Here is a 27,104-nt window from a genome sequence, read left to right on the forward strand (position 1 = left end):
CTAGATCCTCTATATCTGCTCGATATGATCGGTCTATATTCTATATTACCTGGACCCTTCCCCACACCGGATGCTCGATTGCTTTCCCATGAAGGCTATATCGAAAACTTTCCATAAGATGCATTTCCTTTCCAGTCTCTACGTCAAGATCTGCATTTTCTGTTTCCATCATTTGGCAAAATGAAGGCGACCACGGGGGCCTTCGCCCTTACTTTCATCACATCGGTTGCAGCGCATGGATTTGTGAGGAGCGTGAATGTTGATGGAGCCATGTCAGTCACCCTTAAACTCATACGCACGGTTCTCCGACATACTAATAGAACCAGATATCCCGGTTTCAACCCGTAACTAGCCCCCACGGCTCCAATGTTTCTATTCTCACCACATACAGGCATATGGACGGTGAATTGGGCGCAAAGCGGATAGTATTCGGTTTCGACGCCAGCCGCGCCAACGTCGACGGAACCGCCGCAATCACCGACCCCAACGCGCCCGGCCTCGCGTGCAACAGCAAGCCCACCCCACCCGGCGACAAGGCCGAAGCGCGGGCCGGCAGCCAAATCGAGTTCCGCTGGACCGAATGGCTCCCGAGCCACCGCGGTCCGATCACCACCTACATGGCGCCTTACGAGGGCGACATCGCCGCCGTCGATGTGAATAAACTGCAGTTCTTCAAAATTGATGAAGAGGCGTTGTATGCGGACGAGCAGTTCGGGGAAATAGACGATGTTCCCTGGGCGGTGAAGCCGAACTGGGCGACCGACAAGATGATCCAGGCGAACGGCGTGTGGAACGTCACGATTCCGTGGGATATCAAGCCGGGGAACTACGTGGTCCGCCACGAGCTGCTCGCGCTGCATTTCGCGACCGAGCACAGTAATTATAAGAGTTTCGGCATCGTGGCACCGCAGTTCTATCCGTCTTGCTACCACGTCGGGATCACTGGGAATGGAACCGCCACGCCGACGGGCGTCACATTCCCCGGCACATACCAACCGACCGATCCGGGGCTGATCTTTGACATATACCAGAACAAGACTGAGTATCCCATTCCCGGCCCGGCAGTGTATCTTCCCAAAGGCCCGGCGCCAGAGCTAGAGGCAAAGGAGCCGAGAATCATCAGTCCGACGGGGGATCCGGCGAAGGATGCGGAGTACATGAAAGCGATGGAGGGCGAGCTCAGCTTCTATGCAAACATAACTAATCGCATCTACAAGGTCGGAGGATGATGGCGCGGCATGTGAACATAAGACCATTACTCCTTCCGAAATTCTGTCTCGTCAAACTCTGTTACGGAATTACCTACCTAGCTTGAAATCAAACATGTGTGGACGCAAGCCCTCGCCAGTCAAGTTGGCACAGAGGTCGCACTTCTATTGGTCATCGACGATAATAAGGAATTATCAGACCCTGAAAGTGAAAACATGCTTCCCAAGCCCTCCATCATAGATCGATTATGCTCGGCCGCCTGCGCCAATACAGACAACAGTCCGGATGTTCCGCGTGCTTGTCCAATCGAATAACCGCGCGTTTAACCGCGAATGGGGTGGTGTCCGTAGTGCACATCATCGAGATTCTAAGAAGTGTAACTAGGTAGTCGGACTATCGGAGTCCTCGGAGAGCATCGGCGATCGAGCTGCTTTATTGTCCAGGGGCTTCCATGATCCTGCATTTTAGCGGGGAGGTTGCTGAGCAAATGTATAATTATTACTCGATAGTTTGCAACATTGTGAATCTAACAAAATGAAGTTATCCGAAGCATATAGCGATCGGCGACCGTCCATTCTCGAAGGAGTGTGCGTATAGGATAATGTGGAAGTCAGTGGTGATCAGTGCCTTGTTCGTTGGACCCTGACTGTGGGGGGGAACCTGCAAGCACTTCTTCGTCTTCATCACCATCCTGGCACCTCGCTAACAACAGCCCGTTAGACTGTCCAGCCACTGGAAACATCATCTCAACATCGCTACACATATACCATATAACATATTGCAGCTATTTCTTGCAGTTGAGCCATCAAAGAATCAGTCTCGTGTGATGCTGAAGTGGTTGACACCTGACAGACGGTGGTGGTGCTGGTGAGACGTTACAGACGCAGGAGAAACGCGCCAATAAACCTTTGTTCCGGTCTCCGGAGCCAAATTCTAGAACGGTCCAATTCTTCGCCGCGGGTGGGAACAAGGAGATGGCACCGTAGCAGCCCTGGCCGGATCATGCGGGCACTAATTACAGGAATTAGTGCAACCTTGCGATCGGACGCATCACTGAAGATCGGAAATCTGTCGCCCTGTAGGCTGTAGCTGAGCGTGTGAACGAAACACCGCGGACCGCGATATCTGCGATGTGGTGAGATATGCGAGCCCTCGCTGTCTCTCTGTTATTTGACGATCTGACTACAGCATTATTGGCAGTTTCACCAGTTTGGCACACTACCCTACGGCTTGCGCATCCCGAAACTCCGTAACTCGGCGCCCGCTTGCCCGTGTGGTTCGATATATTGAGCCAGGACACCAAACACAAGACTCGGCTTATTCAAACGTTCGCTCAACGGCGATTCGAATACACTCGGCAACAGAACTATCGGCCAGTGCGCTGAACACTGTTTCGGGCCGTTATGAGTTAAGGACTGAATGACCCAATGTGTCCAGCGTAGCGCTGGATCACCAAATCCAATCTCCACCGTCCGACGTAGCAAAGTGGAGATGACGCACCGGCTTCGAACGGACCCTATCGATGTCGAACGACCGGAACTGCATCCTCGACGACCTCCTGATTATCGGCCTGTTTTGCTATGGCATAAGACGCCAGGAATGCAACTGTCGCAGCAGAGCATCCTTGCGGATCCGTCTGGCACATCTTCGACTTCCGCAAGCCATATATCCGTGCCAACCAAACCCTCTATCCACAAGAACATCTCCAGCAAAAGCAGCAATGCGGAACGATGGTTTGAGTTGTCGAACAACAACGTTCAAAGATGGAATTCCTTGATGGACAACGAGCCGCCGTTCTTCCTCCGAAATCCTTCGTCTTCTAAAGCGACTCCTTCCGAGGGCTGTCCCCCTTTCTTTCAGCCTCTCAACGCCCTTCCCTGCCACCCGGAACCTCCGCCGCAACAAGAGAGTTCGTCAGAGGATTTCCGGAGCATCATTGATGATCTGACGATCAAGAATAAGCGGCTTCGGCGGAGGTTGAGGAAGTACGAGAAGGTTCATGATGGCCATTTGAACGATCAGAAACTCTTCGAGATTCGGGTTCATGGTCTGAATCGGGAGCGGAAAACCGAATTGGAGGGTATCCTTCGGCAGTTTGCGACAACTGCTGACCATCAGAGGCCGATGGATGCGGTAACTGGCACTGGAGCTACAAGTAATGGGATAGGCACTGTGGAACCCAAGCGGAGTTTATTCATCAAAAATCCCTCTAGAAATTCCGATTCGGCATACGCATCGATGTTCATGTCAGGCCAGAACCCATCAATCCAGAACCTTTCCAAGCAGATCTCCACACACTCTTCGTCGATGAACAGTAATCAAAGTACATCTTGGAGAGCCCTATCCTCCCGTCAGCAGCAAGACATCCAATCCTACCCTAAGGATATACCTACAGGGTTACGTCCACAACCATCCGCGACTCTGTCAGAAAAGGCTCGAAGGAAGCTTGTTGTTCGTCGACTGGAACAGATCTTCGCCGGTAAAGGTCCCGTGGGCGCGCACGAGCATCCCGAGCAGCAGGAAGAGATTGCACAATCCGCTGCGCGGGCGGATAAAAAGTTGATTGAAGACATGGGTCGGCGGGATAAGGATGAGGATATGCGTGAAGCGCGCATCATGCCAAAGGATTCACTGGATATAGCCAAGGCAGATCAACCAGGGAAGTTGGAAGATGGATCTACGAGTGACGTGGAGATGACCAGCGACAACGGCCCCGATCAGCGACCGACACGTCCGCTGGATCTTGATCCACATCGTGCGCAGGACCCGCGAGAGAACATCGAGTATATCCGACATCTGGGATTCTTGCCGGCAGGCTCCGATTCGAGCGAACCGCGAACAGATGACCACGGGTGGGTTTACCTGAACATCTTAACCAACATGGCGCAGCTGCACACGATCAGTGTGACCACCGACTTTGTGAAGAACGCGATATCGGAATACAGCCAGAAGTTGGAGTTGTCGCACGATGGATGCAAAGCGCGCTGGAGAGGTGGCCGCGACGTCACTCGCACCAGCAGCGATGCGTCGCTGGAAGAGAAGGACGAGCTCGGGGGCGAAGATGATAATGCAGGGCCCCCTCGAAAGCGGGCGAAGGTTAGCGTTGGTACAAGTGGTCAATCCTGCCGTGGCTCGAACGGAATGCAATCTACCCCCGACTCGAAGTCGAATTATAAATACGCCTATCAACCACTCTTCTTCCGGAGGGAAAGCTCGGAAGACGATGAGGAGGACTCAGACGAGTTCTCACCCTGGTCCTCGCCTCAACATGGTCAAGCAACTGGAAACTCTTCCGGCCTTACCAGCTCTGGCGTCGATAACGCCAACCGCCGACGACATCGAGAAGACGGTCCGATCATATTCTACAATAAAGCGCCGTTCTTCACCGACTTGAGCGGCGACCACACTCCTCTCTCCCACCAAATCCTGTCGCAGCCCCAAGCAGATGACCTCCAAGCTCGAAAGCCCATCGGCCTCAAGCGCGAACGCATATTCTCTTACGACTCCCGCGGCGACACCGACCTGTCCGATCGTCCCTTGAACTACGTCCCAACATCTGAAATCGGCGGGAATTCAGACAAACCCCCTCTGGAACCCTCGTCCGATGACCTCAGATTCTCCCCAGGATTTCTCCAAAGCTACCTATCGTCCAACGACGAGCGACCCCGCGGCGTCGACTTCGAAGCCTCCGGGATCGGTGGCGTCCAGCCGAGCGACCACTTTGCCATCGATGTCCGCAGCATACAGACCGTTCACGGACCCCGGGAGCAGAACCACCACTCCCATCGCCATCACTCGCGGCTCTACCAATCGAAGATCGCCGATGCGTTATCGCAACGGCCAAGCCACGAGCGCAAAGGATTATGCGAACCCCACCAAGGAAGGCCCTCTCCCGCCGCCAATCCTAACCAGATCATCTCCTCCCGCCTCCGCAACCTCCCCGTTTCCATCCTCCCCCCACCCACGTTTCTATCACTCCCATCCACCGACTCCGACGTCTCCGACTCCGACGAAGGCCGAGACACCTCGAGCGTCTCCGCCAAGCACGGCCTGGATCTGTGGCCCGCGCTGATAGATTCCCACGAGGTGGAGATAGAGGATTCCGGCGGGTATTTCTCGGAAGATGAGGGCGGATCCAGCGACCTGTTGGCAGACGTGGATCTGCGAGCTGCAGGTTATGCAGGAGGTAGCGGCGGCGGGGAATTGAAATGAGAAGGAAGACGGAGGTTGGGAGATTAAGAAATGATTCACGGTCATGGACATGATGTTTTAGGACATTGACGGCGCCTTTTTGGTTTGGCGATTCGAGTTCGATTGTCGCGTCGAGCATGGAAATGGTTACCATTTATGGTAGCGCATTTTACATGAGCGAAAGGTAACTCTTACCTATTTTTGACAGCCTTACATAACATCGAGGAAATTGAGAAACCTTCGACGAGCAGAATTCAGACAATAGATGTCTCCATTGCGTCTACATTTTGACTCCCTAGTGACCGCGTCCTATTATGATTGCGATGCGTGACGTCAATTGCAACTCGCGTTCCCCTGTCAATCACGTGCAGACGCGTCCGCGTAAAGTGTTTCGCGTCGTCAGAACAACCTTCAGATTCACTTCCATCCACGGCCCGGCATATCACACCAAAACCCAATTCTCCCCAAAATATACCAGACAAGCCAGGAAGTATGGGGTCACGTCCGGATTTGAAGGTGGACGACGAGGTCGGCTTTATTAGATTCTTCCGGAACCTGCCCACCACCAACGGGGACACCGTCCGAATATTCGACCGGGGCGAGTTCTACACGGCACATGGGGAGGATGCTCAGCTCATTGCGCGGACGGTATGTGTAGTTTTTCCTGGCAGTTGAATGAGGCAAAATTGGTCTAATTAGGCGCCTGCCAGGTCTACCGAACCACTTCGGTCATCCGACAACTTGGCCGCGAGCCAGGTCTTGACTCCGTCACGCTCTCCGTGACGGTGTTCCGAAACTTTCTTCGCGAAGCGCTGTTTCGGCTCGGCAAACGGGTGGAAGTATGGGAGAGTTCCGGCGGACGAATGAATTGGAAGATCACGAAGCGAGTATGTTCTCCAACCAGCCCTACATCTACCTTCGTACTGACCGAAACTTCAGGCTTCCCCAGGTAATCTCCAAGACATCGAAGACGATCTCGGCGGCCAAATCGACTCTGCCCCCATCATCCTCGCCGTCAAAATCACCGCCCGCGCCGCCGAAGCCCGCCACGTAGGAGTTTGCTTCGCCGACGCCAGCGTGCGCGAGCTCGGCGTCTGCGAGTTCCTCGACAACGACCTCTACTCCAACCTCGAGTCGCTGCTCATCCAGCTCGGCGCGCGCGAATGCCTCGTACAGGCGGATGCGGCCGGCAAGAATGTGGATCTGGCGAAGATCCGCGCGATCGTCGACAACTGCGGGTGCGCGTTGGCGGAGCGGGCGTCGTCAGATTTTGCCACGAGAGATATTGAGCAGGATTTATCGAGGTTGTTGAGGGAAGAACGGGCCGCCGGGGTGTTGCCGCAGATGGATCTGAAGCTCGCGATGGGGAGCGCGGCGGCGCTGTTGAGGTATCTGGGGATCATGTCGGATTCATCGAATTTCGGGCAATATCAGCTGTACCAGCACGATCTGTCGCAGTACATGAAGCTCGACGCGTCGGCGGTTCGAGCGCTAAACCTGATGCCTGGCCCTAGAGACGGCGCGAAGACGATGAGCCTGTATGGACTCCTGAATCATTGCAAGACACCAATCGGGAGTCGGTTGCTCGCACAGTGGTTAAAGCAGCCACTAATGAATGTCGAGGAAATTGAGCGGAGACAGCAGCTGGTGGAGGCGTTCGTGGAGGATACAGCGCTACGGCAGACAATGCAGGAGGAGCATCTCAGGAGCATTCCGGATTTGTATCGGCTCGCGAAGAAGTTTCAGCGGAAAGCGGCGAACTTGGAGGATGTGGTAAGGACGTATCAGGTCTCCATACGGCTGCCAGGATTTCTGGGGCTGCTGGATGCCGTGATGGATGAGAGGTATCAAGATGCTTTGGAAAAGGAGTACACGACCAAGCTTCGAGTAGGAAATTCGATCTCCGTTTACCGTTCTATACTAACAGCTATACAGGAGTACTCCAACAGCCTGGCGAAGCTACAGGAGATGGTCGAAACAACCGTGGACCTCGAAGCGCTCGACAACCATGAGTTCATCATCAAACCAGAATTTGATGACAGCCTCAGGACCATTCGGAAAAGACTAGACAAGCTCAAGTACGAGATGGGAGTGGAGCAGAGGAAAATCGCTCAGGATCTTGACCTAGACATGGATAAGAAGCTATTCCTTGAGAATCACCGTGTACACGGCTGGTGCCTACGTGTCACTCGAGCGGTACGTGTTTCTCCTGCATGTGGACAATACAGTTCTAACTTCTTGATAGGAATCAAGTTGCATCCGCGGCAAGAGGCAATACCAAGAATGCTCTACACAGAAGAACGGTGTTTATTTCACCACCTCCACCCTCCAGGCATATCGACGAGAGTTTGACCGGCTTTCTGAGACCTACAACAGAACTCAAAGTGGCCTCGTAAACGAGGTGGTTGGTGTTGCTGGTAAGTCGTTGTACCCCTTTAAACCCTTCCCTTCTAAATAATCCCAGCATCATATTGTCCGGTCATAGAAAAATTAGCAGGCGTCATCGCCCATCTTGATGTCATCGTCAGCCTAGCCCATGTTTCCGTTCACGCCCCTACACCATACACCCGACCCAAGATGCATGCCCGTGGCACGGGCAATACCATTCTCAAGGAAGCCCGACATCCCTGCATGGAGATGCAAGACGACGTCCAATTCATCACCAACGATGTCACCCTCGAGCGCAGCAAATCCGAATTCCTCATCATCACGGGCCCAAACATGGGCGGCAAATCCACGTATATCCGACAAATCGGCGTGATCGCGCTGATGGCTCAAGTCGGCTGCTTCGTCCCCTGCTCCGAAGCCGAACTCACCATATTTGACTGCATCCTCGCCCGCGTCGGCGCTAGCGACTCGCAACTCAAAGGCGTGTCGACCTTCATGGCGGAGATGTTAGAGACGGCGAACATCCTGAAGACCGCGACGAAAGAGTCGCTCGTCATCATCGACGAGCTGGGCCGTGGGACGAGCACGTACGACGGGTTCGGCCTCGCGTGGGCCATCTCCGAGCACATCGTTCGCGAAATCGGGGCGTTCGCGTTGTTCGCGACCCATTTCCATGAGCTGACCGCCCTGGTCGACTCGTACCCGCAGGTCCAGAACCTGCACGTCGTTGCGCACATCTCCGACGACGACGACGGCTCACAGTCGAAGCGAGAGGTCACGTTGCTCTACAAAGTGGAGCCTGGCGTCTGCGACCAGTCGTTTGGGATCCACGTCGCGGAGTTGGTACGTTTCCCGACGAAAGTCATCAACATGGCGAAGAGGAAGGCGGATGAGTTGGAGGACTTCTCCGGGAAGCATGAGAAACTGACGAAGCAGGCGTCGAAGGAAGATGTGGAAACAGGGACGAGGATGTTGAAGGAATTGCTGAAGCAGTGGAAGCAAGAAGTCGAGGGAGGGGAGTTGAGTGAACAGGAGCAGGTGGAGAGGATGAGATCCTTGGTGAATTCGAATAAGGAGCTGTTGGAGAATCCGTTCTTCCAGAATGTTCAAGTTCTATGAGGGACGAAATAATACGGTATTGAGGGCATGACTTCGGCGTTGTCGGGATTGGTAAGGATAAGATTCCAGAATCACCTCCGGGAAAATCTAAATAAAATAATTCTTCAGCCCTCTTGCCCTAACTACCAAGGACTTTTAATGTTGTCATACAGGTCCAAGCCAGGATATAATCGTGGGCCATGTTGAAGCGATAGATGCACTGTATCGCCGTGCAAGAATGGTATTGTTAAACAAATACAGTAATATCAAACACGCAATAGATAATTTCAATGGAGGACCATCTGAATCCAAGTCTCGACATGAGATAGGCTGAAAATGCACACTCAAGACCGGGAACCATCCGACTTCTTCCGCCCTCTATTAATGGCCCGTCCAACCGGCCGTCCGATCGCGTCTCGAGCAATTTCCTGCAACCAATTCGGCCACCACCGAATCCCCGACGCCGCCCATAAATTATCCGGCAGGATCAACTGCGCGCCCTTCCGACTGAAAATCTGCTCCACAATGCGACCCCCAACGTATTCCGGCGTCATCATCTTCCCCCCCTTCTCAATCTGCTTCGCGTCCTTGGCCGTCATATCGGTCCGCACCCAGCTCGGATGGGCAACCGTCGTGACGATCCCCGGCGCCTTATAGACGTGCTTGATTTCGCACGTCAGCCCCTCGTGGAAGGCGAGCGCGCCCGCCTTGCTGGCGGAGTAGGGGATACCGGCCGGTAGCGCGAGGTACGATGCCATGCTCGCGATCGTGACGATGTGCCCCTTGTTCTGCGCGATCATACTCGGGAGGCAGGCTTTCGTGGTGGTCCAATGTGCCAGGAGGTTGATGCCCATGATTTTATGGAGGTAGTCGTCGGGCGTGTGGAGGATGGGGTACGAGCCGCCGATGCCGGCATTGTTGACGAGGATGGAGGGGTCGCCGAGGGTTTTGCGGACGGATTCGATAGCCTCGTTAGTGTCGGAGGCGGAGGTGACGTCGCATTTGAAGTAGGAGACGGAGGGGTTCTCCTTCAGATCCTCGGGGAGTTCTTGTACGTCAAGAATGGCGACACGGACGCCTCTTTTGACAAGCCCAAGGACAATCTGTTTACCAATACCGTTGCTACCGCCGGTAACCACTGCAATCTCCTCATCCCATTTCCATCCTTCCTGGGCGGAGATGCGCCAATTGTTGGTCGCCAGTGTATTAAGCGCGCGGTTTAGGCGCTTCCCAAAGCCTAGTGCAAGGAGGATCCATAATCCAAGTTTCACTTTGTCATCCTGGATCCAAGAAGGAATGAAGTCTAGTTCTAGGAATTGACGCTGTACATTCTCAGGTAGGAACCTCATTGCAGCCAGAGTCGAGCCGGTGATGGCTGGCTCAAATGCAAGGCCGATAATGCCTCCCACCAACTTCAATGTGAGCCTTTGGAGCGACGTCATCTTGGTTTTCACCTCAACCGAAGTAGTTGATTGACAAGCAAGAGTCTCGATTGCAAGAGGAAACGTATAAATATGGGTATGAATGGCTTTCGAGCACGGAACGCGGCGGCGTAGAAAAAGTAAGCAAGGCAAGCTGCAAGCCAGAAGAGGAATTGTTAACAACCCGAATGGACGGTAGAGATGGTGGCGCGATATAAATTGGTCACAGTCCCCAGGCTCTTTCTGTTCCAACGATGTTGGCGACTAGCAAATATCATTGATGTACTCCGGATATGTGCACGTTATTGAAGATTTCTCGAAGTTCATCAGATATTGCATGATGGATGTGATTCACGGAGGTCGAGATGTCTGGTGTAGAGATTGCGGAAGCGGAAATATCGGCTCGGCCCGCATTCCGGTAGCACATGCGGCTACAGGTGCCGGAACGCACCCGCGGAATAATAATATACCTCCCTTAGTAATCACTACAGGACCCGATTCTCCAAATTCATCAGTTCTACATATTCTCCTTTACGGCTCTAACGCTGAATAAATGGGCCGGAGATGATCATCAGCGGGAATGTGGTGCAGTACTATGACCCAGACCGACGTTGTGAGCTCATTTTGCGAGTAACGGGCGAAGAAACCTAGAATGACTTGCGTGAGACAACGTGGAGTGTGCAAACGTTTGTGGATCCACATGGGATTGGTGACTACGGGTCCGTACGGTAAGGATTTAGAGTAGGTTGTCCTGTCGTGTTTAATCTGACGGTGCTATGCCTTCTAGGGCTTGACTTTTTAAACACCTTAAAGAGACATGAACTGAGTCGCTGGTTATGGAAGAACAAAAATGGGCCTTAAGGAACCGGCACCTCCCGGGTTCTTATACAATCTCCTGAGCTAAGAGACACTTAGGCGAAGGTGTCAGCTAACAGATGGATTGGGTACTGCGGACATCTAGGTGGAATAGTCCAACACATATTGTTCCTAATGGTCCAGGAATCCCTCCCTTGTCGAAGAGACCTGCATAGTATATGTTCTCTTGTGATAGTTCCGATCAGTGGTCGCCAGGTAGCTCAATGTCACGCAACTTACAGCGCGCGTCCTTGGACTCATATGTGACTTCACCTGAGCCTCGTATCTTAAGAGGAGACATTCGTACGGGTAGTATATTCATCAGAGCCGCACATATTCGCAAGGATGACCTTGACGAACAGACAAGCAGAACCTCGCATCTCGATGTCGGTGAAAGAGGCGCAACACTAGGAAATGGGGAAACCTCAGTTCCGTCTTGCTCTAGCTTTCGCCACAGGTTTCTTTATATTCCTAGCCCTATTTTGTTTCATGTGAATCTCTTCCCAGGGAATTCGTCGATGAACTTCTTTGCCGTGGGCTTTAACTGCGCGTTCAGTTCATCCAGTCTGTGGATCGGCAGGGATAAGAACTCGTGCTTGTTCGTCCACTTCACCTGACTTTGCGCATAATCCCGGGCAGCCGATGGCGAAGGAGGCGGGTCGGTGATCTTTGTGATGAGATATGCAGTGCTCGCTTCAGCAATGCCGTAGACAAGGACACCGAGCAGCGGAATCTTCAGCATGGCATAGAATGCCAAAGCGAAGCCGAAGAGAACGCCGGCGCGGTCATGGAACCATTCCTTCTTTTGAGCCTTAGTGTAGGGTACCCTTGAGAAGTATGGATCAAGCTATTGAAACATTAGCCACGTGGCTCACTTGATAGAATCTATGAAACTTACCAGTTCTCGCATGAGACTGCGGGAGGAGAAGTAGGTTTGTAAGAAGACAACTAGGTAGCGTCTGGGAAGGAAGAGTCCACTTCCAAAAATCACCAAAGCCGGCGGAGTGCCGACTGACTTATTGAACGTGTAGAAACTCGCAGCCGGAAGGACGAATCGCCCAACAAGAGGCAAAAAGGACAGGGCGTATACCGCTAATGATATCGCTGCTCGTCTCCCGTACCGAATTAAGAACGCCAAAGCCGCATCCATCGGTGACTTCTTCTCCCCTGAACCGTGACGAGAATACAATTTCAGATTCTCGTAGTACATGGCCCGCAGTTTGGTTGGGTCATCGGACTTGTGCTTGGCGATATACGTTCGATCAACCCAATCCAGGGATTCCATAAACCTTAAGACGAGTTAGTGAATCGTTGACCCAACTATCTCCTTTTTAAGGGTCGGGAAATGCAGCTTCGCTTACATTCGGTCCAATGTTGGACTCACAAAGCGCATGAATGACATCAGGAAGAACGGTACTTGAAGGACCGAGTTCTCAATAAAGCTCAGTCCTTCAATCAGCTCGTTGTCCCAGTCCGCCGCGTCTAGATTCATAAATAGTCCAAGCATCCATATCAGGACTTTTACCACTACAACCTGCCTCGCGATTAGCATATGACTACACGGATTTACGATTGAGCTTACCGGGATTGAGATGATGATACGGATAGCAAGGCCCGAGACTACCGCCAATACTGCTTGCCTGTAATGGTCGGAGGTAAATAGAGCTGGATTTTGGAGTGCTCGATGTGCTGGAACCCTTCAAGTCAGCTGTAGCTCAACGAATGCAACAAGGTGATTGTCCGTACCACCAACGAGAGTTAGCTGCGCACCGCGTAAGATCGCATTGATGTCAAAGTTCGACATCGACATCTTGCCGTCAGAGTAGCAACCTCCTGTTGCTCTTATGATGTTTGCATCCGAAGCCAGAAATATAACTAGATATTTGTAAGAGGTTCATAATTGGATCCATATGAACCCCAATGGTCGTCATCATTGGTGGGGGGTCTAGCTAACCCAATGAGGCTAGCGCAATATCTGGTTCCACTCAAGTGATTCAACTGATACAAAGCAATAACTTATCAACAAGCGTAGACGCGAACCGCCAAGCGGTTCGCCCTAACAGAGCCTTGAGGAACGAAGCTCGAGTTGGCGATTGTGAATCCCAAAACGGCACTCGAATTATTCACAGAAGCATCACGAAAGGTTTACGGTTCATTGGTTGGAATAGAGGATTGTTGAGATTAAAATGTCTGCAGAGGCTCAATGTCTAGCATAGTGGGATAGAACTTCACATGATTCAAGGAAAAGTATAAGACTAAGAGTAATACTAGCTGTCGCTCATTGGTCTCAGAATTACTGTCCAATATCTGTAGAAGAGCTGCGTAACGCAGGAGAAGACGAGATGAGACGAAACAGACTCATCTCGATATATACACGGCCTGTTGGTCTTGCCACAAAGGACCCTGAATCACGACATAGGATCTTCAGTTCCAACAGACCTTCTCCTTCCTATTGTTCCTACAAATTACAATAGGATTTAGAAGGCTGTGTTGTCGTGAATCATAGAAGATCAGTATTCAACATATTCAACAGGGTCCAGGATCAATAGGGTATCTAGACTGAGGGAGAGCATTGAATTTGATTTGTATATCACAGTTCTGGATCGATAGATTCAGGTATCACCGTCGTCACGCCGCTGAACCGGAACCGGTGGAACTTGAATGTCGAGGCTACGCTGTCGTTTCACAGGCAACGGCAAGGCCTACTCCGGATTTTCATGTCCGAACACAAGTGGAAAGACGGCCAGCCGACGGAGGAGGAAGCATTCATGATGTTCAGTTACGGGGACGATAGCGCCGTTCCGGTCCCAGCCATCTTCATGTTCGTGCCTGGGATGCCCATCGTCGTCAATCACAATACCCACCAAGGCCTGAAGCTAGTCAACGGCGCCAGCTACGCGGCGTTGGACGTCGTTCTCGACGAGGCATACCCGGGCCATCGCATCGACGCCGACACCATCCTTCACTTCGGCCCTCCGGCGGGGATCCTGCTGGCGTCCGGGACGACACGAGACTTCCATTTCGTTGGCATGCCGGCTGGCACCATCCTCCTTACGCCGATCAGCGCCAAAATCGAGTGCCAGAAGAAGCGGCCATGGCAAAATCAGGACGTCAGCCGGCGAGGATTGCCATGTACAGCCGCATTCGCCTGTACGGACTACAAAGTACAAGGCAAGACGCTAAACCCCGTGGCGCTGGAGTTGCGGGGGACGCAGGTGACCAACATCGACGGCAAGGCGGTGGCCAGCCAATGCGATCCGTACAGCTTGTACGTGCAGCTGTCGCGCTGCCCGTCGCCGGATGGTATCATGCTCCTGTCCCGGGCGCGAGAACGGGACTTCGTAGGCAATCGGGTGCCCGATAACATGGTGGCGGCGGAGGCACGGTTAGGACGGCTGAGCGAGACGACCATCCAGGACGCGGAATCTTGGGACTGGTCATCCGAGGGGGAAAGGTTCACAACGCAGAACTAGTGTTCGGAAAGGAAAGCAGCGAACCTGCGCGGATGTAATGTATATTCAGGTATTAGTTTGGTTAGCTATATTAGGCGCAAAGAAAGATCCAGGCACAAAGAAGATCGTGGCACAAAGAAAATCGCGTCACGTGTCAAGTCACATGAAAATCACGTGCAATGTCACGTGAATTTTGGTACCATGGGGAAAAAGGGCGGCATAAACCTTGAGTTCCTCAAGGCATAGTTAAGCATGTCGTCCAAGTCAGTCAACTCTTTGTCTTTGATATAATGGAAGGTATTAGCTATTGGTTATGTTTGTTCCTAGGCTAGACTGTCATAATTAAAGAGAATCGAGACAAAGTTTCAGCAAGCAGACTGGACGAATTCCCTGGTCCACTAGAGGTCCACACTCCGAAAACTGCGTGCTACCGAATTTCCGTTTGTAGTTTAGCGCCGCCATTTCCATGCTATTATGACGGATATTATGGTATTCATGACCCTCCTATTGATATGTTGTTCCGATCGACCTACGATCCGAGCCCTAGAGCTTGCTTTGCTTTCAACTCTCTCTAGATTTAGTTAAGGATTTTTATGTAAGACTGGGAAGACATACATCAACGAGTATAATGGCAGCTGCGGCACACCCAATGTTGACAGCCACCCATCGGCCCGCCTGGGGGACCCAGGCATCCACCCACGCGGTTCCCTTTTTCGCCGCAGCGACAGCAAGTCCACGCTAATAGGAGCTAGGAAGTCGCAAATAGCTATCCGATACTGCCACGATATCCGCGATACATCGCCGCAAACGTCAGTCTTCTGGGTATACGCTAGCACCAAGGCCCGATTCGAAGAAGCGTACAGAGATATTGCAGACAGGCTAGAGCTTCCGGGGCGAGAGAATCCGAAGGCCGATATTTTACGGCTGGTCTACGACTGGCTGTGCGAGGAGACAAACGGCCAATGGACGATGATCCTCGATAACGTCGACGACGTCGAGACCTTCTCGTCGCGAAAGGACGAGCAAGATAAGCCGCCCGAAAGCCCGCCAGTATCACTGGCAGCTTACCTCCCGCAAAGCCGGAACGGATCGATCCTGATCACTTCTAGGAACAAGGATGCAGCAGCCGGACTGGCAGGAGGCTACAAGAATATCAAGGAGGTACAGGCAATGGACGAGAGCCAAGGCCGACAACTCCTCCGGAACAAACTACTGCAGGACGCGTTGACCGACGACGCAATTGATCTACTGCGTGCTCTCGACTGCATCCCTCTTGCAATCACCCAGGCCGCTGCATACATTAACCGGCGAGCTCGAATGACGATCCCTAAGTACCTCGACGAATTTCGAAGAAATAATAATAAGAGAGAAAATCTCCTAAATTAGGATGTTGGCGATATCCGCAGGGGCGATAGTGCATCTAACTCGGTGGTATCGACATGGCAGATATCGTTTGAGCGTATTCGTAAAGGAAGGCGTTCTGCTGCAGACTTACTATCGATTATGAGCTTCTTCAACCCGCAAGGAATTCCAGAGTCGATACTTCAAAGGCGTAGGAGGAACAGGGCAGAATTAAACGGCGAAGGCGAGGCTGACGCCGCCTTCGAAGAAGACTTTGATACCTTACGGGCATATTCGCTTATAGCAGCGACTGCCGAGCTCGACATGTATGAGATGCATGCTCTAGTGCAGTTCTGTACCCAGGTCTGGCTGTCGTCGTTTAGTGATGCGGAGAGATGGAAGCAAAGGTTTATAGGGCTAATGGCACAGGAGTTTCCAACAGGGCAATTCGAGAACTGGGGGAGGTGCCAGCAGTTACTTCCGCATATCGAATCCCTATACGACAAAGAGCCGGCGACCGACGAGTCCTTGAAGGACTGGGCTCAGATTCTTATAAATTCTGCGTGGTATATGTGGATGATAGGGAGGTATAAGATAGCACACGGCATGGCAGTAAAGGCGCTGAGTACTAGCGAAAGGGCATATGGGCAGGAAGACCAGATGACACTAATAAGGGCTACCGTCCTGGCGTTGGTGCTACAAGGTTAGGGGAAGTACTCGGAGGCAGAGAAGCTGGAGCGGCGAGCGCTAGAAGGGAAGGAGAAGGAGCTTGGAATGGATCATCGAGAGACACTAACTTCCGTCTACTACCTTGCCTATCTTTTACACAGGTGCAGGCGATATAAGGAGGCGTCCGAGCTCTACCAGAGAGCATCCAACGGCTATAAGCTGGAGCTCGGTTCTCAGCACCCGACAAACTATTGCGTGTCTAGATCACTTTGCAGCTATGCAACAAGAGGCAGAGGAGGAAAGACTAAGACCAAGCAGGACATCAGTTGACAATGATATAGAGGAGCTTAGAGAGATACCCACTGATGGTGTAGGTGCTAGTACTCTGCATGGTAGTGAGGCTATGCCTGAGCAAGCCAGCAACAGCTTGAAGAGCAAAAATGACTCGTTGTACACGCGCCTGAAAGGGAGGATGCGTAGAAAAGATGTATAGAATAGAAATATGACTGTTCTATTACTGATGTAGTTTCCTAAGTAACATGCTGTACTGTGAAGAATAAATCACCCGATTTGGATGGGTTTAAGGCAGAAACGCCCAACGGTTCAGTTGAAATAGTGGATTATGTAACATAATTTTGGAAGCGGGATTAATTCCAAATTTACAATGCTATTTCTGCATTGCGCTGACAACGTATGAGATCTCTTGTTAGGAGGACAGTGCCGAGAACAAATCAAAGTGTAAAACCGGAAACCGATTCTGCTCGCGACTGTATATGGTCCATGAAGTGGTACAGTATATATTAGATTAGGAAGGATAGGCCTGAGTAGTGGTAGCCTGCATATCCCACGGGAGAGGTCAGGGTAATTAAATGAATCGACAGGAACGTACATCCAAAGGTATTTGGACCCCGGTTCATATTCGCCTGCCATATACTGAATAGCGTTGTTATGTACGCGGGGGATGAAAACGACATCAACAAATTGTCAGAGCGTTCGTTTGGTGCGTCTTGCAACAAGGCTGCCAGGAAACATTACCTTGGTCTCCGCTAGAAATCGGCACAGTAGCCGCGACCTTGCAGCATATTGGCAAAAGAAAGGCAAAATAAGGCGACAGTTAGAGAAGGGTGAATAAACCAATCATAATGTGGAAGAAATGAGCTGGCTGGAAAAGCTTGGGATTGCTGAGCTAGTGGCATCGTAAGGCTGATATGAGCAGAACACTATCGCATTCCGACACATCATGTCTTTTTCGATTTCCGTCCTCCAACACCTCCCGCAAACCGCCCAAGATGACTTAGACTCGACTTCGCCCTCGAATGCGGCGCCGGCTGCTGATACGGCTGCGACGGCGCCAGCACCGGCGGCCGGGAGATACTCGCCGCCGAATCGGGTCTCACTGCCGCTCCTTTCGCCTGCGCGTCGGCCAGCGGCCTCCGCTCCCGGTCGTGCAGCGGCTGCGACCCCTGCGCGAGACCGTCGTCTTCCAACCCCTGCATCCGCTGCGCCTTGCGGCCGCGCTCCTGGGTTGCCTTGAATTTCTCGAGGAGGTCCATCCAGCGGACGGGGTCGTCGCGGGTCTTGAGACGGTTGGGGCGGTCGAAGTTGGAGGTGGCAGGCGTGGGTGGGGCGCTGAGGGTGACCACTGAGTCGGTGTTGCTCTTTTGACGGGAGTGGTGGTTGTGAGATACGTACGTTCTGGGGGCTATGTGAAGGTAGCCGATGGCGCTGACGCTATTGAGGCGGTTTTTGAGAGCGTAGAAAGCCGAGGATTGGGGGAGGAGCATGAGGAGGCCGTAGAGACATTTATAGAGGTGGGGGTAGCGCTCAGGTTCGAGGAGTTGCAAACGGAGGTCTAGGTAGAAGAATTGTAAGAACTGCGCTCACCGATTCGCACATCAGATCTTACATGTAAAAACCGGAGACTCCAGCAGCTGCACGAGTTTGTCAATCTGAATGAGGAGATTGACAGTCATCTCCAGTTCGGCACTAATCATGTTCAGCGGCTTCCTGTTACATATATAACGTCACTTACAAAATCTGTAATAGATTGTATGCTTGTTCGTACGCTTGACCCAACAAGCACAAAGAAAAGGTTGCGACGGAGTTATGACACCATGATCGAAACAACGCGACAAAGAAGTGTTGTCCCTCGCGAGAATCTAGATTGCGCAGTCGTCTCCTCAGGTCTGCCAATTCAGGGGCTGTGATCAAATTGTTGTTAAGGTTTTGAATCATGATGCTGGCGAATTCGATATCCTCATCTTTCTCCAGGCAATCAGCCATGGTGCGGTATATCCGCTCGGGACTGAGGCTCAGACATAGCTGTCGAATAATCAAATTGCCTCTCGTCTCTAGCAATCTGCGGTCGGTTGCAAAGAGTTTGAGGAGGTTGACCATGAAGGAGGTAAAGTAGGAGTCATCGCTTCCCTTGGATATCTGGGATAGGAGAAGCAAATCCCGAGTGACGACGGAGTCGGATGGATCGGAAAGTGTCTTTAGGAGAGCAGGGAATATCCCGTCGTTGATGGCTAAAATCTTTCTGGGCGACTTTCTATGCAGCATGATCAGCCACTGGAGCGCCGCGACACGTGTCGCTTCTTGCTCATTTAAGAACTGCAGCGTCAACGAATTGACAGCGGCCTCGTAGTCGAGGCCGACAGATGATAGCCGTGGCTGATCTTCGTTTTCGTATTGAACTGATGGTTGGGGAGGCTCCGCTGATGGTTTATCCTGAGACTCTTTGCCAGTGCTTCTCGAAAATTTGGATAGGCCTGATTCTCTGCGCTCCACCCCGACTGCCTCCTTCGATGATCCAGTTGAAGGGGTCGGTATACTAGACGGCGCCATTGGAGCAGAATGCGTCTGCGTTCGCGGAGCGTCATCCGGTAGTGACAAAATATATTCGGTCAAGGAGGTGTTGACCCGGTTCGCTGCTTGGCGGACTTGCTCCACGTCATGAGCCATGGCAGGTAAAACCTGAGATAAGAGCCGTGGAACGAATGGTAAAATATCCTCCGGACAAATGTCGAAGAAGGTGTCGATCCATCGAAGACTGGTGATTTGGAGCTCCTCCGAGGATGACTCGCTGAGAAAGGTGACCAAGATGTCGAGGATTTTAGCATGATCGACGTGTATGTCCTGACCAGGTATCCAATCGCTTTCGGTGCTGACGGATTTCTCATCATTTGCGGTATATGATCCTTCCTCATCACCACTCAGGATGTCCTCCTGAATGTCTTCTCCCGCTGGACTGATTGGATCACTTGCCATGCTTGAGACTCCACTCTTACTGCTCATGAGGGACCGTTTGCCATTTCCACGACCCTTGCGGCTCTCTGCGATTCCTCGTTTGATCCGAGATATCTTCTTGATCTCCGCAAGGAAACGGTCGAGGCAAACCTGTGTGGTGGTATGTACATCCTTGTTCGGATCGCTCAGAAACTTGAATAAACCAGGCAAGAATGACGGTAGGAAAGTGACCAACTCGAGATCCGGTATTGAATCGAGAAGAGTTATCCAGTTGACCAGAAACGTCCGTGTGAAAGGGTTCAAGACGTTGATTCTTTCCTCCAGGAGGGGTATGAATTTGGAGAGGGAGAAAGCCGTGGGGAAGTCGACATGGGCCGCATCATCTTCCCTACCTTCATTGTCTGACTCGACAGTCTCACGAAGCATGGAGACGTAGGATGAAGCTGATTCTGACACGATATCTTTCACAAGACGGTCCAGGAGTTCGGCCCCATTCTTGACCGACAACTCGGTGTCTGCGGCCAGCTAGAACCCGTTAGCCTCGCGGCTCGACATAACCCAGCTTTCGAAGTCCTCTTTACCTTGCACAGCGCGTCAAAAACGTCGTTGAAGTAGACCAGTATTTCGCCCTTTGCGACCTTGGCAATGTTGTACATGCTCTCACAAGCGTAGTATCGGACTCGGGCATCTTGGTCGGTGAAGCAGGCTAAAACCGGGGGAACGATCTCTTCCAAATACCGCGCAACTTCCTGTATATGGCGTTAGAAGTGGTCTGCGCATTGTATGAATCGTGAAGCCAAACCGGTCCGAGAGCAATCGAAGCCGCAGCAAGTCCGATGAGACCTCCATTCCGGGCATGCGGCTGGTGGACAGCATATGCATACTCATGGCATAGCTGATGGACGATCTTCTGGATCTTGTCGTGCTCTTCTGCAGCGAGCGCCTCGCGTACCACACTTTCGAGTCTGTTGGGGAGCTCTGTCAGCTGGCTCGAGAGTCATATGTTCAAAACGGTAGTCCGGTGGATTTTGCGCCACTTACTCAAGGGCACCGCTCTTCCGCTTGTCGTATATCTTGTCGTTCAAGGCCTTCTGGATGCTTGGATCCATGGCTCAAACTAACCAATGGGTTCCTATCGGCCGGGGAAAGTTGAGGTTTGAAACCCTTGATGAAGCATAGCCGTTATCTCATGGCCATGACGTCTTTGGTGGGCTTGATGGAAATTCCCCTCGTTCGGCACTTGAAAGTCCGAAGATTGAGGCTGTTGTCACTTGTAAGACGGTGTGATCAAACCAGAATCCCGTGACACCCAACGGTGTAAACTTCAAGAATGACGAACACCACATCCAACACAGAATGGAGGTGATTCCAACCCAACCAGGAATCCTGGATTCACATGTCCCTGTGCCGACTGGAGCTCTGTCGCGTGGGGGGCTCAAATGCGCTACGTACCAGACAACGCGTCACATTCATTCATTCAGTCATTTAAGAGCACAAGGCCAGGCGCCACTGTGGCGGGGCTGTCAACTCCCGCTGTGCTGCTGTGAGCTGTCAACCACCAGAGCACTTACATTTCATCATGACGGCGTAGATGGAATAGTTATCGGATCAGCTTCAAACAGGAACGCTTCCTTGATATCCAGTCCTGCAGGAAAGCACACTTGACTACTAAGCATTGAAACTTTGACCGGAGATGAGCGTCTCTACAGGTAGCTCCTGCAATAACCCCATCGTTGCCCTTGATTAGTAGCGTGGGTATCGACGATCGATGTGAAGAGATCAAGAGATGAGCGGACATAAACCTTCACACTCAACGCCATTCTTGAAAAGTGTACAGCCCTAATAGAAGCCTCATTATGGAGAACCCTATAGCATTTCTGCATCCCGGTCCCGATGAGAAGAAGTCTTCTTTCAGGCATTGGATAGTTGCTTTGTATGCTCCCAGTCCTGGACCTCAGTCACTGTCGCTGATCAGCGAATTCTAGTATTGTGTGCAACTTTAACGTTGATTTGGGTATCTCATGTCTTGATGTTAGTTTCAAAGTACGAGCACTTCGCTAAAAGCACCCAGGGCCTGAGATCGAGCTCGTATATCCCCCCAATACGCCGTTCTCCCAATCCGACCTCTCCGCGATATGCTTCAACAGCTTCCCAGAACGACATGACGCAGACGTCACGGAGGATCTCGGCTTCCAATTCACCATTCGGAACAACAGTCCTAATGTCAGGCTTGAGTCTCCCAACGCCCCTTACGGGAGCGCGACTCTCCTCCACGGTAACTGTATCTTCCGACAGGAGTTCGATACCACAATCAAGCGGAGTTTCAATCAACGGACGATGTGTATCATCTCAAATCAACCATTTCCTGCGTTGTTCATGCATGTTCTGCAGAGAATGACGTCGGAAACTGACTTTAGCAACCCGAACGTGTTGGAGCAGGCGTTCTTACACATCGCGAGCTGGCCAACCCCTTCGGTTGGGAGCCACAGCTTGCCCTTCATGGGATCTGTTTTGCCTTTCGAGATGTTAGTATATTATCCTCTATTGCAGATTCTCATCTGACAGCCACAGCGCTCCACACGCTGCGTTTCCGCTTCAAGGGCTGCGTAGCGCGCAACTCCTATCTTCCTCCAGCGCCTTCATGGAATCACAACGACTTATCCACGCCTATGAGCCCGTCGGAGACTGGGAGAAGTTGTTGCCTCACTTTCCGTCGATATCAGAGCTCTTCGTCCTGTTCGAGCGGCTCATCCTCTGTGAGAGTATTATTGTCTTCTCCCGAAGTCCTCAACTGTGCAGCGAGATGGTGTCGGCTCTTGTCGACTTGGTGAAGCCCATCCCGTACGCTGCCATCTGCAGGCCGTATATGACGATGCAGTCCGAATTCAGTGGCACCGGCGCGAGTCGCGGGCTTCCACGCCAGTTCTTGATCGGCATCACGAACCCGTTCATGCTCCAACGCATTCTAGGCCTTGCGGAGGAGCTGAATATCACGCGGCCACACGTCATCTCGCTTGGACCGTCCGACAAATCGGTGCGGATCAAATCGCAAAACTCTCAGAAGCGGAAGGACCACCATACGATGGACTTCCCCAGCGGTATGGATGCCCAGAACACGTCCAAACGATACATCAAGACGGACCGTGAGTTCGCCGGGACCGTCGAGTCGCTCCTTCGCGGGACGCTTTCGTCCTCGCACAGCTCTGCGAACGAGGATGTCGGGTCTTTCGTGCGCCGCTACTTCGGGCAACTCACCGCACAATTCCTCGCGCCCTTCAACCGATACTTCGCGAGCACGGCCCAGGCCGCCTCGACGACCGACACGGCGTTCCCCTCGACAACACGGCCCGATGCGCCTCAGTATGCCAGTTTCTCCCTTACCGCGTTCCTAGCGAGCCTCGGGAAGCACGGCACGGGGGTCACCTTTCGCGGGCAAGCGCCGCTGCAGCGCCACCGCGCCCGGGACGCGATGTACACCGCGTTCTGCTCGTCGCCGAACTTCTACGCGTGGTTGGAGATGAAGTTAGGGCTGGAGAAGGAGGCGACGGCGGGGCTTCTCGGGAGCGGTGAATGAGACCCCCCCACGCATTACTATTCGGGATTTTCTTTGCAGCAGGAGCTAAATGCAATGCTAGGATGCGGCATGGGCCCCGACGAGATGATACAACGGTATGTCACGGTGGCGGAACAACTCCGTCGCCAGCAGCGGGAGGGGTCAAGGATATCAAGGCGGTTTCGTCGGGCGTATTCCTGCATCGGAGGGGCTTTGGGTCCGGTGATAGCAGACGGATCTCCCTCGCTCGCGGCGGCTAGTCCACGGTTGCTCAAGAACCAGAGCCCCCGCCTCACGTCACTGGCCGTCAAGGAGAACGTGTGGCCCATACCTCATACCAAGACTCGCTCACCACCACCACCTCGGCGACGGTTCACTCGGAGCCACACCAGGGAACTCGGGAACGAAAAAGCGGTTCGAAGGATTCGAGATCGTCGATGATTGCCCCCCAACCTCTACTTATCTACCGTACGACATACATATTCCAGCACACATATCCTCATCAGAATCCATGAGCGCGGACTTCTAACGTCCGCACGATCCAATATATTCGCTAATGCAACCCACCCGCCGATGACCGTACTCCAAAAAGCCATGTGAATCGTGAAATCGCCAACCGCTTCAACTCGCTGCGCATCATGCAATGCAATGCAACTCGTCTCGAGGGTATCTCCGGCCCACTCGCCGTTCTTCCCTGCCATTGCAATCCCCTCATCGTCGCTACTCCCAGCATCATCACTCTCCCAAAGAATCGCAAATCGGCCGTTACATCCCGTCTCCCCTCATCTTCGCTCCTCCTTTATTGTCGGGATCCACCGATCTCTTGTCTCCTTGGGGCTCGTGATTGGCGAGGCGGTCGGCGAGTTGGTGCCTGTGGACGCGTAGATGTATTCGCCGTCCACGTACCGCGCGTCGGAGATGAAGGTGGTGCGTTTGGAGCGGCGGGTGTACCGTTGTTCGAGGCGGTAGAGCTCGAGTTCTGGGAGGCGTGGCAGGTTGGTTAGTATACGATGTTTAATTATCTCGCGGTTGCGAAGGGACCGGGCTTGCACGACACTGATGAGCGAGGGATTGGATGGTTGCGGTTCGTCCGAGGTACGATACGGGAACACAGGGTCGAACATACTTGCTTGTAGCTTTCCCATGAGACCCATCTTTGCAGCCGTTCGTTCCTTTCCTCGCGTTCGGTCTTTGCGTTCCCGATCCCTTAATTGCGCACTGAAAGGAAGATAAAGTCTGCTCGTCGTCGTAGGTCGTCGTGCTCGTTCACTCAGCGCGGAGAAAAAGGAGGAAGGATTTGCGCAGACCACAGGTTCGCAGGGGGGGGGAAGACAAGCCCTTTCAAGGATCTGCCGGCACCGGGAAGGGGAAATCGCGTAATGAATCCAAGCTAGAATCGGGAAGGCGAGGCTAATGTGCTAAGATTTGGGTGCCTGAGCCTAGCCGTTGTCGGATCGCGTCGTCTTCGCTTCGTCTCAGGTCTGGCACTAACTTCAAGCACGCAAGCCAAAACGTGCCCGTTCCCTGCATGGAACCCCAACAGAACACAGTTTGGACAGGGGAGGGTGGAGTGGGGTGAGGGGGTAAGATTATGCAGGTAGTTAATAAAGGAGGATGCAGTCTTACTACGTACAGGACAATTGCTAAGTCAATGAATGTAGATAGTGAAAGGAGTGTTTAAAGAGGCCTTGAAGATGAAGGATAATTGAGGTTGATTAATACCTAGGTATATGAAATATCAAATGAAGATCTTTGATCCTCAAACTGTCCAAGGGACCAAGATCAACGATTGTCGGACTGGTGATCTGGTCCAGGAGAACTGGGGAACCAAGAATAGGCTCTTGCTCGGCACTTGGCACTTGGGTCATGGGTAGCGGGCGGCCCCAGGGACCGACTTCTCAAGTCCGAAGTCTCTCAATCGCCAATTCGCCATCGCTGCCCATCAGGGGCAGAGGGAGCCAGTCGATAACGAATGAAAGTATAAAACATGCCAGACCCACCGTATTATCCGGGGAAATTACCCGTTCAGCTTCGACAGAACATGCCCGTGCATAACTAATGACAGTACTGATGATAGGAACAGACGATGCGATCCATGATTACTGGCCATTTGGGCAGTGTGCTGACTGCTACTGTTTGATTGACAGTGATGGGTGAGCGTACATAGTAACCAGGAAGGCTCTCTTGGTAAGTCGGTATAATAGACTTAATAGACTTGGGATAGCAATTGTGAATTGGTAAATAAACCATTGAGACTTGAGGCGCAGCAGGAGCTGCCAGGGCCACCACCGCTGATCAAGTCGATCTTGATCTCCAGAGTATGGAGATGCCGATCTGCTTTCCTACGACTTTGAAATAATAACGCATATCTGTAAATGTCAACTTGAAGAACAGTCTGTAGGGAACATCTTTAATATTGACTCCTCACTTCTCGATGTTATCATTGCGAAGAACGAAGATAGAAAATGGGGGCACAAGGCCACAAGGCACCAATGTATGTAATTAGGCCTGACCGGCGTATGAATCTCTCTCTCACCTCCAAATGTGCAGGGAAATACGGGGAGTTCTCAAGGTCATTTATTTTCCTTCGAGGCTTCGCTGTATAGTCGTTATTGTTGTTGTTGATTCATTTACCCTGACCTCTCCCGTGGGATATGCAGGCTACCACTATGGTACTCAGGCCTATCCTTCCTAAGCTAATTTACACTGTACTGCTTCTTGCACGAAGTGGTGATCACTATGTCCACGACCCCTGATTTGAGGCCGCCTTAGAGCCCTTGATGTGAACTTCTTAGATGCTTCCGCAAAAAGTCAAGCACTGCGTCTAGGATATCGCTGATTCGCTGTCAACTGCCCATCCCTTGGTTCTTCCTTAGTCCTAAGGTCTCCCTCTAAGCACTCCGGTGATACTGTTGAAATCGTCTCCTATTTTCTTCCGAAGCTGTTGTGGTAGCTCTCTGAGATTCGGACGGTCCACTAGGACGTGTACCACCGTCTCTCTTCCTCCGCATTCGGATTGGTCACCATCTCGAAAGCCGTGGATTTTGGCATGAGATGCAAGCCACGAGTGCCTTGTTCTAAGGAGACGGGTTGGGGGAGGCACTATTTCTTAAACACTCTTAATAATAACTAGCACCAATCAGGTTTTAAAGCCTTTTGATTTCTAATCAAACATTACTTATCGGCTGTCGCCACTCATGCTATTCATGTAGTATATAAAAGACACTATCTGTGAGGTAGGTTAGGTGGGCGGGGAGGAGGTTAAAGAAAGCTTAAGGAAATATCACAAAGTAAGTTCCATGATCATAACTCTTCCAGATGCATATCCGAAAGCAATAATGCCCCCATAAACAGCACTATAGCTTGGTCGATACTCGGGAGGAAGCCAAAGGATCCGCTCTGTATAGCTACTCACCCAGTGGTCATTGACAAAGATAGAAGATGGATGTTGTACACTGGTCATACCTATACCACCAGAGAGAGGTGATAAAATAGGCAAGAATCCACGGTCCGTCTGGAGAGAGGTACCGTTGTCGGAGAAAGAGAGAGCGTAGACGATGTTTCCAATATCGAGCGTCTGCTGCAACGCGCCCGACCCGGCGTCCCATAGCTTGACCGTCTCGTCCCCCGATGCCGACGCCAGCGTCTTGCCGTCTGGCGCGAAGGCCACGGCGTGGA

The 27,104-nt window shown here is 52.2% G+C and overlaps 11 protein-coding genes across 11 annotated transcripts; 7 read left to right on the forward strand and 4 right to left on the reverse strand.

Annotated features, from left to right (window-relative positions):
• Positions 1-180: 180 nt before the first annotated feature.
• Positions 181-1,229, forward strand: P152DRAFT_470194 (glycoside hydrolase; the record flags this gene model as incomplete). The annotated part of the gene is made up of 3 exons (XM_033680950.1): positions 181-272; positions 327-344; positions 392-1,229. The coding sequence occupies 3 exons, from the start codon at positions 181-183 to the stop codon at positions 1,227-1,229; spliced, it is 948 nt and encodes a 315-aa protein (XP_033537781.1).
• A 981-nt stretch (positions 1,230-2,210) lies between these two features.
• P152DRAFT_454395 (uncharacterized protein) lies at positions 2,211-5,659 on the forward strand. Its single transcript, XM_033678584.1, has one exon. It carries the CDS (start codon positions 2,629-2,631, stop codon positions 5,419-5,421), a length of 2,793 nt encoding a protein of 930 aa, XP_033537782.1. The 5' UTR covers positions 2,211-2,628; the 3' UTR covers positions 5,422-5,659.
• Positions 5,660-5,892: 233 nt separating this feature from the next.
• P152DRAFT_492160 (DNA mismatch repair protein MSH2) lies at positions 5,893-9,162 on the forward strand (the record flags this gene model as incomplete). Its single annotated transcript, XM_033682178.1, has 6 exons — positions 5,893-6,048; positions 6,111-6,287; positions 6,340-7,287; positions 7,336-7,596; positions 7,646-7,817; positions 7,865-9,162. The coding sequence occupies 6 exons, from the start codon at positions 5,893-5,895 to the stop codon at positions 8,905-8,907; spliced, it is 2,757 nt and encodes a 918-aa protein (XP_033537783.1). The 3' UTR covers positions 8,908-9,162.
• A 68-nt stretch (positions 9,163-9,230) lies between these two features.
• On the reverse strand, positions 9,231-10,573 carry P152DRAFT_478727 (estradiol 17-beta-dehydrogenase; the record flags this gene model as incomplete). Its single annotated transcript, XM_033681676.1, has 1 exon — positions 9,231-10,573. Exon 1 carries the CDS (start codon positions 10,326-10,328, stop codon positions 9,231-9,233), a length of 1,098 nt encoding a protein of 365 aa, XP_033537784.1. The 5' UTR covers positions 10,329-10,573.
• A 1,076-nt stretch (positions 10,574-11,649) lies between these two features.
• Positions 11,650-12,966, reverse strand: P152DRAFT_470198 (transmembrane protein UsgS; the record flags this gene model as incomplete). Its single annotated transcript, XM_033680951.1, has 5 exons — positions 11,650-12,009; positions 12,061-12,451; positions 12,524-12,696; positions 12,745-12,851; positions 12,909-12,966. The coding sequence occupies 5 exons, from the start codon at positions 12,964-12,966 to the stop codon at positions 11,650-11,652; spliced, it is 1,089 nt and encodes a 362-aa protein (XP_033537785.1).
• Positions 12,967-13,646: 680 nt separating this feature from the next.
• Positions 13,647-14,702, forward strand: P152DRAFT_454398 (uncharacterized protein). The gene has a single exon (XM_033678585.1). It carries the CDS (start codon positions 13,880-13,882, stop codon positions 14,633-14,635), a length of 756 nt encoding a protein of 251 aa, XP_033537786.1. The 5' UTR covers positions 13,647-13,879; the 3' UTR covers positions 14,636-14,702.
• An 881-nt stretch (positions 14,703-15,583) lies between these two features.
• P152DRAFT_445843 (uncharacterized protein) lies at positions 15,584-16,000 on the forward strand (the record flags this gene model as incomplete). The annotated part of the gene is made up of 1 exon (XM_033677877.1): positions 15,584-16,000. One exon carries the CDS (start codon positions 15,584-15,586, stop codon positions 15,998-16,000), a length of 417 nt encoding a protein of 138 aa, XP_033537787.1.
• Positions 16,001-16,117: 117 nt separating this feature from the next.
• On the forward strand, positions 16,118-16,663 carry P152DRAFT_470200 (uncharacterized protein; the record flags this gene model as incomplete). The annotated part of the gene is made up of 1 exon (XM_033680952.1): positions 16,118-16,663. One exon carries the CDS (start codon positions 16,118-16,120, stop codon positions 16,661-16,663), a length of 546 nt encoding a protein of 181 aa, XP_033537788.1.
• A 1,084-nt stretch (positions 16,664-17,747) lies between these two features.
• On the reverse strand, positions 17,748-20,982 carry P152DRAFT_492168 (ARM repeat-containing protein; the record flags this gene model as incomplete). Its single annotated transcript, XM_033682179.1, has 6 exons — positions 17,748-18,476; positions 18,531-18,610; positions 18,657-20,398; positions 20,455-20,622; positions 20,676-20,838; positions 20,915-20,982. The coding sequence occupies 6 exons, from the start codon at positions 20,980-20,982 to the stop codon at positions 17,863-17,865; spliced, it is 2,835 nt and encodes a 944-aa protein (XP_033537789.1). The 3' UTR covers positions 17,748-17,862.
• Positions 20,983-21,634: 652 nt separating this feature from the next.
• P152DRAFT_112460 (uncharacterized protein) lies at positions 21,635-23,456 on the forward strand. Its single transcript, XM_033673640.1, has 4 exons — positions 21,635-21,806; positions 21,859-21,887; positions 21,945-22,398; positions 22,445-23,456. Exons 1-4 carry the CDS (start codon positions 21,730-21,732, stop codon positions 23,445-23,447), a joined length of 1,563 nt encoding a protein of 520 aa, XP_033537790.1. The 5' UTR covers positions 21,635-21,729; the 3' UTR covers positions 23,448-23,456.
• Positions 23,457-23,956: 500 nt separating this feature from the next.
• P152DRAFT_454404 (uncharacterized protein) lies at positions 23,957-24,793 on the reverse strand. Its single transcript, XM_033678586.1, has 2 exons — positions 24,553-24,793; positions 23,957-24,405 (listed from the first exon to the last, which is right to left on the reverse strand). The coding sequence occupies exons 1-2, from the start codon at positions 24,578-24,580 to the stop codon at positions 24,209-24,211; spliced, it is 225 nt and encodes a 74-aa protein (XP_033537791.1). The 5' UTR covers positions 24,581-24,793; the 3' UTR covers positions 23,957-24,208.
• Between the last annotated feature and the right edge of the window lie 2,311 nt (positions 24,794-27,104).

Source organism: Eremomyces bilateralis (genome assembly GCF_010015585.1).
Source record: "Eremomyces bilateralis CBS 781.70 unplaced genomic scaffold P152scaffold_2, whole genome shotgun sequence".
Taxonomy (NCBI): domain Eukaryota; kingdom Fungi; phylum Ascomycota; class Dothideomycetes; order Eremomycetales; family Eremomycetaceae; genus Eremomyces; species Eremomyces bilateralis.

Excerpts from the sequence above, each read along its gene's own strand:
- P152DRAFT_112460 (XM_033673640.1), top strand. The coding sequence starts at position 21,730 with ATGGAGAACCCTATAGCATTTCTGCATCCCGGTCCCGATGAGAAGAAG. Across the intron at positions 21,807-21,858 it reads AGGCATTGGATAGTTGCTTT|TATTGTGTGCAACTTTAACG; the intron begins GTATGCTCCCAG and ends AGCGAATTCTAG. Across the intron at positions 22,399-22,444 it reads TCTGTTTTGCCTTTCGAGAT|CGCTCCACACGCTGCGTTTC; the intron begins GTTAGTATATTA and ends TGACAGCCACAG.
- P152DRAFT_454404 (XM_033678586.1), bottom strand. The coding sequence starts at position 24,580 with ATGGGTCTCATGGGAAAGCTACAAGCAA. Across the intron at positions 24,406-24,552 it reads CATGGGAAAGCTACAAGCAA|AACTCGAGCTCTACCGCCTC; the intron begins GTATGTTCGACC and ends CACGCCTCCCAG.
- P152DRAFT_454395 (XM_033678584.1), top strand. The coding sequence starts at position 2,629 with ATGACCCAATGTGTCCAGCGTAGCGCTGGATCACCAAATCCAATCTCC.
- P152DRAFT_454398 (XM_033678585.1), top strand. The coding sequence starts at position 13,880 with ATGTCCGAACACAAGTGGAAAGACGGCCAGCCGACGGAGGAGGAAGCA.